This window comes from Nannospalax galili, unplaced genomic scaffold (assembly GCF_000622305.1).
Source record: "Nannospalax galili isolate Female #2095 unplaced genomic scaffold, S.galili_v1.0 scaffold629, whole genome shotgun sequence".
Taxonomy (NCBI): Eukaryota; Metazoa; Chordata; class Mammalia; order Rodentia; family Spalacidae; genus Nannospalax; species Nannospalax galili.
In genome coordinates, this window is record NW_008360323.1 from 3128085 (window position 1) to 3139369 (window position 11285).

General features: G+C 37.5%; 1 protein-coding gene across 12 annotated transcripts in view; it reads right to left on the bottom strand.

The window, feature by feature from the left end:
• CUNH15orf41 (chromosome unknown C15orf41 homolog) overlaps positions 1-11285 on the bottom strand; it is a 232700-nt gene that overhangs the window by 80169 nt on the left and 141246 nt on the right. The window contains exon 11 of one of the 12 annotated variants that reach the window (XM_029559767.1): positions 1962-2051. The exons of the other annotated variants lie outside the window; for them this stretch is intronic. Within the exon in view, the coding sequence (XP_029415627.1) occupies positions 1982-2051 (70 nt within the window). The 3' untranslated portion in view covers positions 1962-1981. Of the gene's footprint in view, positions 1-1961; positions 2052-11285 lie in introns of those variants that run through there. 12 annotated transcript variants of the gene reach the window in all.

Below are 11285 nucleotides of genomic sequence, written 5' to 3' on the forward strand. Positions count from 1 at the left end.
TTAAGTAAAAGATGAGCTTTTCTGACAGATAAAACAAACAGCATCCACATTTCTAATTAAGTTAAATTTGGCAGATACAAATATAGGTCAGTTGAAGCTATGATGTTATCTTCTGTCTGAATTTTACCCTTAATTTGTAAAATGTAAATTAACTAATTAGAAGAAAAACAGCATGATTAGTGACAAAATGCTTCTTCTGGGTCTTTGCTTCCTGACATTTATGATCAACTATAATGAATTATTGCTTTTTAAAATAATTGATAAGAATTTTTTTCCTCACAACAATGAAAAAAAGAATCTTACTAAGAATTTATAAAAGCAGGCCAGGAAACTGGCAGTATGACAGAACTTGGTGGTATGTTTTCTGAGGAAAAGAGACAGACAGAAGGTCACAGTAATACAAATGACTGAGTTAAATTTATGCCTCTGTACCTATGGGTGAATTTGAAGGACGAGTGTTTAGACATTTCATTACAAATAAGTGTAGTTTAAAAGATTATTTCCTTTATTAGAAACTATACGTCTTCAACTGGGCTCTCCTACAGTTTATGTGGATTTTCTGAATATTTCAGTGATTAGTGAGACTAGAGAAAGGTGCTGGATAGACAATGGTTAGGAAGGAAAAATGATTGGCAACTTGAATTCCAGCAAGAAAACTCATTAATGCTCAGTAAAATTAATCCATGCTAATAGTTTACAACTATTCTTGCACATGTAAAGACTCTACTAAGAATTACAACTGCAGTGTCGTCAGATATAAATGTCAATTAAAACCAACATAAAATCCTGAAAGCAAAGGGGTTCCACAGTGGCCCTGTGTCAGAACGGTGGAGTGTGTGTGGCCAGGCCATCAACAGGCAGGGAGGAACGTGGCTGTCAGTGCTCACAGCATACAAGTGCAGGGGTCCGATCTGAGCAAGATGGCAGGAAACAAGTGGAAGCCTTGCTGTCAGGTGGACGGAAGCGGAACATGCCTTAGTGGTGGTGAGCATTGCTTCCAGGGACATGAAAACATTTGGAATGATGAGGATAATAGAAAGAAAAATTGTTCAAATAAAATAGATTGCTTCCAGGGTGCTGCTATGTAAAACAGGAGAATGAAAGCAACTCGATATTTCAAATTTCAGTCCTAATTTTAGTTATTCCATTAAAATACTTACCAGGGACAAAAGCATCTTAATTTTATTTAGCAGACAGTTAGCACATTTTAGGAGTAACACATATTGCAGACAATCTTGCTGATAACACTTGAGTATACCCCCTACCTCCAATATTATGACAAACACATAAAACTTTCTTCACGTTGCAAGGTGTAATCTAAAGACTTGGGGAACATTATGACACTGGTTTTATATTGACTAGTTGCAGAGACAGGAAAAATATCTCTCAGAATAGCTGCTTTTGATTTAAAAGAGGATTTTAATAAAAGGATTTATTACTTTTATGTTTTACAAGTTCATTAATAGTAAACATTTTTCTTCCTGTCTTCATAGCACTGTGATATTGAAGTAAGAAATAACTTGGGCATCCAATCAAAGCCCTACCTCACAGTATATAAATCTATTGCAGAACATCATATACATACATGACAGAAAAGTCTCTTGACAGAACTTTGGCTTCTACCTTACTCTTCAACTTCTTAACACATGATATACCTACAAGGCAATTACTTCAAAAGCTTCCTGAGATTTGCCTCTATGCACATTAATCTTGTATTTTAGAGGTAGCCCTCAAACTTCTGAGCCCCAATAAATGGGCTTCTACAGAAAAGATAAAGAAACACTATAAAACATATTGCAGAACGCAGACCTCGTGTGTTTAGTTTTTCTCTTGCTAGCTATTAACAATCTCTATCCACATTTGTCATTTTGAAAACTAATTTAATTTTTTTAATTAAAAGCATTAATAGTTCCAAGATAGGCTTTCAGCTTTATGGTAACTGGAAAAATAAAAGAGCAAGAGAAATTTACAAAGCAATCATTTACGTCCTTTTGAATTCAGTCCTGTGCTTCATGGTAAGCAGCATTTTGTGTTTGAGGAGTGTGTTTTCTCTGCAGGAAGAGAAGGGAAACAGAAATGCAGTGAATGTCAGGTGTCCCAAGCAAAGCTGAGTCCCCGGGTGTTGCAGGAAGGTCAGCCGCTTTGAGCATTGTAGTGGTATGTCAAAATACATCAACAAACCATCACACTGCAGGAGGAAGCATGACCTTTCGGTTCTTTATGTTTGGTCTGCGATGGAGCTTTGGATGTGGGGTATGCATGACTGGTTTTCCTAGCAGTTTGAAAAATCAGCTCCCAAGGTTTCTTTTAAGAGTGATTGCTAAAACCTCCAGGTTCTTACCTTTTGGTCTAACTTTCAAATGCATATAACTTATGTGGGAAGTGATGTGAGGCTAACTACGCCCAAAGTGAGATTCAGTGCAACTAGACTGAAATTATTTCGTAGATGTTCAGATGTGGGAGATGAAGGTTGGAAATTAGCAAGTTTAGAAATAATTTTATTTGCTGCAAGAGTCATAAAAATTGCTAAACAGTTCTTTAAACTCTACTATTGATGTCATATTACAGTTACTTCCTTTCTTTCCATAGCCATTAAAAAACATTTCACTCTCTCTTCAAAAAATTACAACTCTTTCCACTGAAGATTATCCCAAATCTACCTGTCTCTGGCTCATCCTTCAGACTCCTACTCACAGAGCAGTTGCCGCAGGACATCTCTAAATAGCACAATTTAAATGATTGTTACTGCACATTATTTTCCACTTATTAATTCTTTAATAACGCATTATTCTCCCTACCACCTACATTAACCTTTTCTCCGTACTCCTCAATGCAATGTTTTTACTGGTGTTGTATGTGGCATTGACACTACTTGTCAAATTCTGTAAACTACTTCTCTGTCATTTCCCCAGGTTTACTCTGTCCCCTTCTACTGGGGTTGCTGCCACTGTAGTTTGGAAACTAATGAATTATTTTGGTGTGGCCAACCATAAGAACAACAATTCTCCTGCCCTTAATTTCTCATTTCTGCATACTCTAGGCACTGCTATCTGAATATCCATTCTAAAACTGGGACCTGGCCATGCCACACTTCTATTAAAAAGTCTCCCTGAGCTTCTCTTGTGACCTTGATCTGGGTATCTACCCTCTCTGTGTGTAACTTTCTTATATAAAGTGTGGATTAAATACTAGCATCTCCTTTATAGGATGACCATGTTGATTAAACAGATAATTCACATAAGTGAACAAACCAGTACACAGCTAGAGCTCAGTGTTAGCCACTTCTGTGATGTGTGCACAAGTTTGTTTTCCTACTAGATTGGATTCAATTTCTTGAAGAAAAGATTATGCTTTGCTCAACTTTGTATGCCCTGAGATGCACAATATGCTATCTCTATGTAGGAACTTAATGATCATCTACAGAATTTAATCATACACCCATGCTGCTACTATGAATAAACTTGTTTGCAAGATTTTGTTGCATTAGGAATTTGTAGTGTTGAAAACATTCATTTTACGTTAAAACAATGAAAGGCAATGAAAGGACTGATCAAATATTGTAGGCTAGTGTGGAGTTCAATATGGTTTTGCATAGTGGCCTCAGCCCATAAGGAATGGCTTCACGTTCCTAACCATAATCAATATGGAACACTCTTAAATTATCACAGCTGAAGCCATCAAGGAAGACTAAGATAGACTTTTATTTATATTAGCTTATAAATTCTATGAACCTTTTAAAAATCTTTATAAACAAAGGGATATCATTTTAAATTTTCAAAAAATTCAACTTTTATTTTATTTTTATCTGAGTACTGTGTGTCTGTGTATGTGCATGTGTGTGCTGGTGACCTCAAAGGCCAGAAGAGAATGTCCCATGGAGCTGGAGTGAGAGGCTGTTGTGAGCCATGAGAGCTGGGTTATGGGGCTCCACTTGGGTCATCTGTAAAAGCAGCAAGTGCTCCTAATCACTGAGCCATCTCTCCAGACCCTGCTTTAACTTTAAATTCATGACCACTTTATGAGATGCTAGGGATGCTGTAAGACCATATTTAAAATGGGAAGGTGGTGGTAGTCAGCTGCCAGCAACACATGGGGGGGAAATGACAGAAGGGAATGTAAGAAAAGGAGGAAGGACAACAAGCTGGTTGGTACAGGATAGCTGGCTGGCAGGACCCACGTGAGAAGCATCTCAGTGTCAGTGACTAGGGCAGAAAAGGGAGTGACACAGAATGGAAGTCACACAAATCTTAAGAGTGCCCTGCAAGAATGGAAGGGAGGCAGTACAAAAGTGCAAAGGGACACAGATGGCAGTGTTAGTGGATAAAGGTGTTCGGCAGACTTCCATCTTCCACCAGTATGAAATGGTAAGCATCCTTCTACTTCCTCATTTCCTCATTGACTCTGGAAGTCACACTCTTCTATGAAGTGGCCACATACAGGTTTCTGTTTTATAAGAAGAGCATGTACCATGCACGGCTTCCTTGACTCGATTTACATGACGTGTACACGTGAGGAGGAAATGGGCATGGGAAAGAGAACCAGGGCAACGGCCTCACAACTTCAGTCCACCCAGCCCAGGAGATCCTTCAGTGATGGGGTGCTGACAACAGAATACGTATCCTCATGGGTAAATGAGAGTAAAGGGGTAACTGCAATGAACAAAGCTCGTTCACTAAAAGATGGTCTGCTTTATTTAATCCAGCGGGCAGAAGAAGCCCTAATTGAGTGTGATCCACAGGTAATCAAAGAAAGCTGCTTTCTAACCACTGCACGTTCTTTATTGCTTTCTTGGCTTTGACTGTACTGAAAGCTTCCCTCTTTGTAGGGGGAGAAAGTCATGACTGAAAAACCCCATTGTAATCCTGAGAAGCCTAAGAGGAGAGATAGAATATATCTCTTCATGAGAGACAGAGATAGAACCATGGAGGTTTGTGTAGTCCTTTTCCATAGTTTATTCCACTCACTGTTGATGCTTAATAAATTTGTTTACAATAACCATGAAGTCTATAAATTCAAAGTCATAAATAAGACTACAAAGTTAATGATGAATAAAACAAACTGGCTTATAATCTGTTGAACTGTGTGTTAAAAATTGTAACTAAGACAGTCCTACTTGGAATGAAGATTGGGTAACAGGGACTGGATTTGGTCTCCCTTAGAAACTATCAAAATCTAAAGAAATGAACAAGACATATCATACAACACTGGGCATCAAGTCATAAAGGACTGTGCTCTGTGAATGAATTGAACAAAAGAGGTGAGTGCTTTGATTGTTCCAGCTTACTACCTTAGAGACAATTTCCCAAGAGGGCAAAGCCCAGTGACTGCCTTTAAGTGAGGAGCCATAGCTTGGGGCACAGGAAGGCAAGCCACCTAGAGTTTATGCAGTGGAGGAGAGCTGGACAGAATGGCTGTGATGCCTAATCTTGACTGTCCACTTGATTGGACTGCAAGATGCTGAGATCAGTAAAGCACATCTCTGGGTCTATAGAGAAGGAGGCTTTTCTATTGATGTATTACATCATGACAGCTCCAAGCTAAAGAATTGATCCAAGGATGGGCTCAAGGTCTGAGAAGACTATTTGGAGGTGGTGGAAGCCATAGAAGGTAGGGCTTGGTTGGAAGAAGTAGGCCATTGTGGGTGTGTCTTTAAAGGGCACATCTTGCACTAAACCCTGTCTTCTCTTTGCTTCCTGTTGACCATAATGTGAACTGCTCTATCACATCCTCTCTGCATTAAGGCCTGAAACCTCTCAAACTATGGGCAAAAATAAATCTTTCTTCCCTTAAGTCACTTCTGTCAGTTATTTTGTCACAGCTACGAGAAAAGCAACTAATAAAACTGCACCCAACTCGAATTCCAGAAAACTGGAGTGAGTCCTCCTCAGGAGACAGCAGAGTACCGACAAATGTACAGATAAAGACACGCAGTATCCCCCTTTATCAGCTAGGGATCTGTTCTAAGATGACCAGGGGGTGCCTGGAACTGAAGAGAGCCCCAAAGCCCACATAGACTATGCCTTTATCTCATACCCTACAGCATTGCCACACATACCAAAGTTAATCTGGTCTTTCCTGTTTTCTGCCCTGGTGCCACTTTTACATCATTATTCTTGTATTTTGAGGCCATTGTTAAGCAAAATAAGGATTATCTGAACATAAAAACCACAATACCGCAACAGCCAAGTGGACTGCCCAAGATGGCTTGTAAGAGACTAATGGACCGGAAGGGTGCACAGAAGAAATATACTGGACAAAGGAGTGGTTTACATCATCAGAGAGATGCAGAGGATGGAGTGAGGTTTCATCATGCTTCAAAGAACAGCACACAATTGAAAACTTATGAACTGGTTATTTCTGGCATTTTCTATTTCTTACTTTTACACCGTGGATAGTGAAAACCATGAATATACAGTCTAGATAAGGAAGACCACTAGAAAACCAGAACACACAACTAATTTAACCTTAGAAAGCTTAATAAATAAATTGAAATTAAAATTAAGGGAAATAAAGGAAATAATATAAAAACCAATGAAAGCAAATCAAAACAACCAAAAATTTTCATCAATTAAAAGCAAAGAAATAAAATAAAAAATTCTTTTCGTCTTTTTTTTTGGGGGGGGGGAACAAAATTAGCAACTTTTAGCTAGATTAACTTGGAAAAGAAGACATAGTTATCAATATCAGGAATAAGGGTGATATCATAAAATATATTAACATAATAAGGGAGTATTTTAAGCAAGTTTATTCTGGTCCATACTAGAACTTAGATAAAAAGACAAGTTATATGAAAGACAAGGTACTAAACTCATGTAGAAAATAAAAATAGATAAGTGGATTCCCTACATCTATTAACAAATTGATTTCATGGCCATAAAACCTTTCAACACTAACAATACCTCACATCCAGATGTCTGGAAAATTCTATTTAAAGATTAAAAAGGAAATACTAGCAGGTCCGTGCTAAGAGTTTCTGAAAATCAAAGAAGAGGAGCTCATATTCAGCCCATAAAAATAATAACACTTTAAATACCAAAATTAGACAAAGAAAATCAAGCCACAGGTCTCTAGTGCTTATAAATGTTTTAGCAAAATTCTTAACCTTGATTTACCAAATCAAGGTATGAAAAAGTATTGCTTTCCAACAAAGTGCAATTTATCCCAGGAATGCAAGGTTGGTATAATATCCAAAATCAATCACTATTAATTCACCATACTGTTTCAAAGAAATGCCTAATCATTTTAACGCACAGAAAATGTGTGTGAAAGAAATCTGATACCCACTTCAATCTCTGAAAAAAAATCTCAGAAGATGAGGGATAGTAGGAAGTTTCCTCAATTTGCAAAATCTTGTTAACATTATTCTTTATAGTGGAGGATCTACTGACTTCTCTCTAAAATCAACAGTAAAGATGTGCATGTCACCACTAATCACTTTTTTTGTGGGAGACTCTAGCTAGCTCAATAAAGAAATAAATAAGAATAAAAGGCATACAAATTGAAAAAAAAAAAGCAACATTATCTATATTCACAAATGACTTGGCTGTGTAGGAAAAGCAGAAAATACTAATAAATGAGTTTTATGCTATATTCAGGATATAAAACCAATATACGAAGCTAAATTCTATATCTTGGTAGTAGCAATAACATTCAAAAACTGAAACAGAAGTATCACCCAATAGTATCAGGAAACATAAAACAACTGAGCGCAGCCTGAGAAGACAATGGGAGAACATGGGACATTTCCAAGAAAAGTGTCGGAAGAGCTCAGTAAGGGAAAAGAGAGCACATTAATGTGCCAGGAGATTCAATATTGTTCAGCTCACAATTCGACTTGAATTAGTCTATAAATGCAATATAATTCAAATAAAAATTCTAGTATAATCATTTTTTAAAAGAATTGTTATAATATGGTAGTGTTAAGGATGCAGACTAGAAAAAAAATTGCAAAAGAATAATAAAGTTGAAGGACTTGGACTACTTGTTTTCAAAATTATGTTACTGTACCCAAAATAGTATGATATACAGAAAGACAAATTCATCAGTGAAAATTAAAAAAAAGATAATTCAGAAATAGGTCCTGCATAATTTTTTGGTAAATCTGAAATTGTAGTTTAAACAAACAAACAAACAAACAAAAAGATTTCTCAAAATTGGTGCTGGAATCTGAATTTCTCCTTGCACAGAAATGAATACTGATCCATATATCATATACAAAATTAACTGAAAACAAACCCTAGAATTAAATGTTAAATTACAATTCTATATAAGAAAACACAGAGAAATCTACATCATTTCTTCATAATTTTTCAGATTTATTGTAATTTATGTGTCTGTGAGTGTATGCCCTCTCTAGTCCCATCTTTAGATCTTTAGAGAAGTTTAGATGTAATATCAATAGCATGCTCTACAAAAGAGAATACAAAGAGAAATTGGACTTCACAAAAATTAAGAACTTTTGGGACTGGAGAGGTGGCTCACCGGTTAAGAACACTGGCTGCTCTTACAGTGGACCCTGGTTTAGTTCCCAGAACCCACGTAGAGGTATATAACTATCTGCAACTCCAGTTCCAGGGAATTCAATGCCCTCTTCTGACCTCTGCAGGCATTGTACAACACAGTGCACTTATACACATGTAAGCAATACACTTGTACACATAAAAAAATGAAAATAAATGGTCAGGGACCATTGCAGAAGAGGGGGCAGAAAGACTGTAATAGCCAGGATTGGTCCATGAACATAAAGAAATAGGCTTTCAGGCCACTGGAAGCTTGCACAGGTGAACTTGTGCCAAAGATAGCATTGCGCACAGGACCCAGGACAACTCAGCCAGACAAGGGCCCAGGGTGAAGTGAGGGAAATAAGAGGCAGGCCAGCCCTAGTTTGGGAACTGTTAGAGGCTGATTACTACTTGATGAGGGAGACTAGACCTTATTTACCTTTTCTAGATAGACTGACTAGACTCCAGTGGATGAATCTGCACCAAAGGACATCTGGGTACAATTGCTTGACTGGATAGGACTTAACCTGTATGACAGAATGCATGAGGTCTGGCTGGGTGAGGCGGGGAGTGCAGGCATGGATGGAGGAGGAGGGTCTAAATTTGATTAAGAACTGTTGTTTGAAATGTACAAAAATTCAATTAAAAAAACCCTTTCAGTTCTTTGAAAGACAGTTTAGTAAATTAAGACAAGTCACAAAGTGAGAATGCAAATCACATTGTTAGAATGCAAATCACATTTCTAACAAAGAACTGACATTCAGAGTCAGGTATGGCAGTGCATGCTTTTAATCCCAGCAGTTGGGAAGCAGAGGCAGGCGGATCTCTCTAAATTCAAGGCCACCCTGGTCTACATAGTGAGTTCAAGGCCAGCCTGGTCTATGTAGTGAGTTCCAGGCATCTGCAGCTACAGCTAGCTACAGGGAGACCCTTTCTCAAAAAGATCAAAAAATAAAAAGCAAATCAATTTCAAAAAGCTCAAGATTTGAGCAAACACTTCTCCAAAGAGGAATTGGTAGCAATTAAGTCTATAAAAATTCTAAATATGGAATTACAAAAATGCAAATCAATACCATGATGAGACACATTATATACATATTGTTAAAAAGACTGATCACATGATCACAGCAAGTGACCGGGAAGACAGGCAGCACCTGAACCTTTAGGTTTCTTTTCAACTGCTTATGGCACTATTTATTATTTTATTTATGATTAATAGCCAGAACTAGAAACAAAATATCCACCTACAAGTGAATGGATAAAGAAATGATAGAAAAGACAGGCAATTGAATGTCCTCTAGGAGCTGTGACAATTCAACAACATGAATGCATTGTGAAATGACTTGGCCGAGGAAACAAAAGGGGGTGTGTGTGGCTGGATGTGGTGGCACAAGTCTTTAATGCCAACACTCAGGAGGCAAAGGCAGGTGGAGATAGAGGCCAGCCTGGTCTACATAGCAAGTTCCAGGCCAGCTGGGGCTATAGGGAGACTCTGTCTAAGAGAGAGAGAGAAAAAAAAAAAAGTAAAGGCATATATGGTGTATAGCTCCATTAGTGGAAAACACTAGAAAATGCAAATAAGAAAAGTACAAAAACTTAGAAACAAAGTAAAACAAAAAGAGAACTAAAACCAGGAAAGAAAAAAGAAAAGAAGGAAAATAAAAGCAAAACAGAAAAGCACTATAAAATGCAAACTAATCAATGGTAAGAAAGCCGATGAGTGATGGCCAGTACAGGGATCACTGAAAGGAATGGCCAGGAAAGGGGTTATAAAGAAGGGTAACCCAACTCTAGATCGTGGTAGTTAAGCTCAGTATCTATCATGGTTATATTCTGTTATATTTCTTTTTTTTGTTTTTTTTTTTTGTTTTTTTTTTGACAGGGTTTCCCTAGTCCCAGCATGCCTGGAAGTGACTATGTGGACCAGGCTGGCCTCAATCTCACAGAGATCTGTCTGCTTCTGCCTCCTAAGGGCTGGGATTAAAGGTGCATGCCACCATGCCTGGCATTCCAAGGTGATACTTTTATTAGTGTGTGTAAATATCCATATCAAACCTTATCCAATCATATACTTTAAATATTGGTAGTCTATTATATGCCAGTTACACCTAAGTAAGGGTGTTTAAACATCACCATTGAAATCTACCCGATGACTTTATAGACATACACAGGTGCCAAGGATCTGAGTGCAACCGATTATAACTAGTAATAATCAGATACATACAGATGAGAGACCCAACATCACCGTGCTATTAGCAAAAACAATGAGTCTTTCTGTAAGAAATGGTATATTTTAAAATGAAATGGAGATCTTTTTTAAAGGTTAAAAACTCATTCAATTTTTCATCTTGCAGGGCTTATACTGAGTTCAATATTGTATAACTGTATTAATTCAACAGCGAACCTAAAAATTTTATAGCCACTTTTGAAAGAGATGTATCTTTGCTTTGGAAACTGTTATTGAGTACATTAAAGCTGTAATGAAATGCTTCTCCTAAAAATTTTTTTTTTAATTATATATTAAGGGGCTGAAGAGATGGCTCAGCAGTTAAGAGCAATGACTGCTTTTGCAGAGGACCCAGATTTGATTCCCAGCATCCACATGGTTGCTAACAACTGTCTGTAACTCCAGTTCTGGGGGAATCCGATGCCTTCTTCTGACCTCCTTCTGACCTCCATGGGCATTGAACAACATGGTACACTTAGACACATGCGGGCAATACACTCATACCCATAAAATAAAAATAATAAAATATTTAAAAAATTACTTATCCTGAGTTCAAT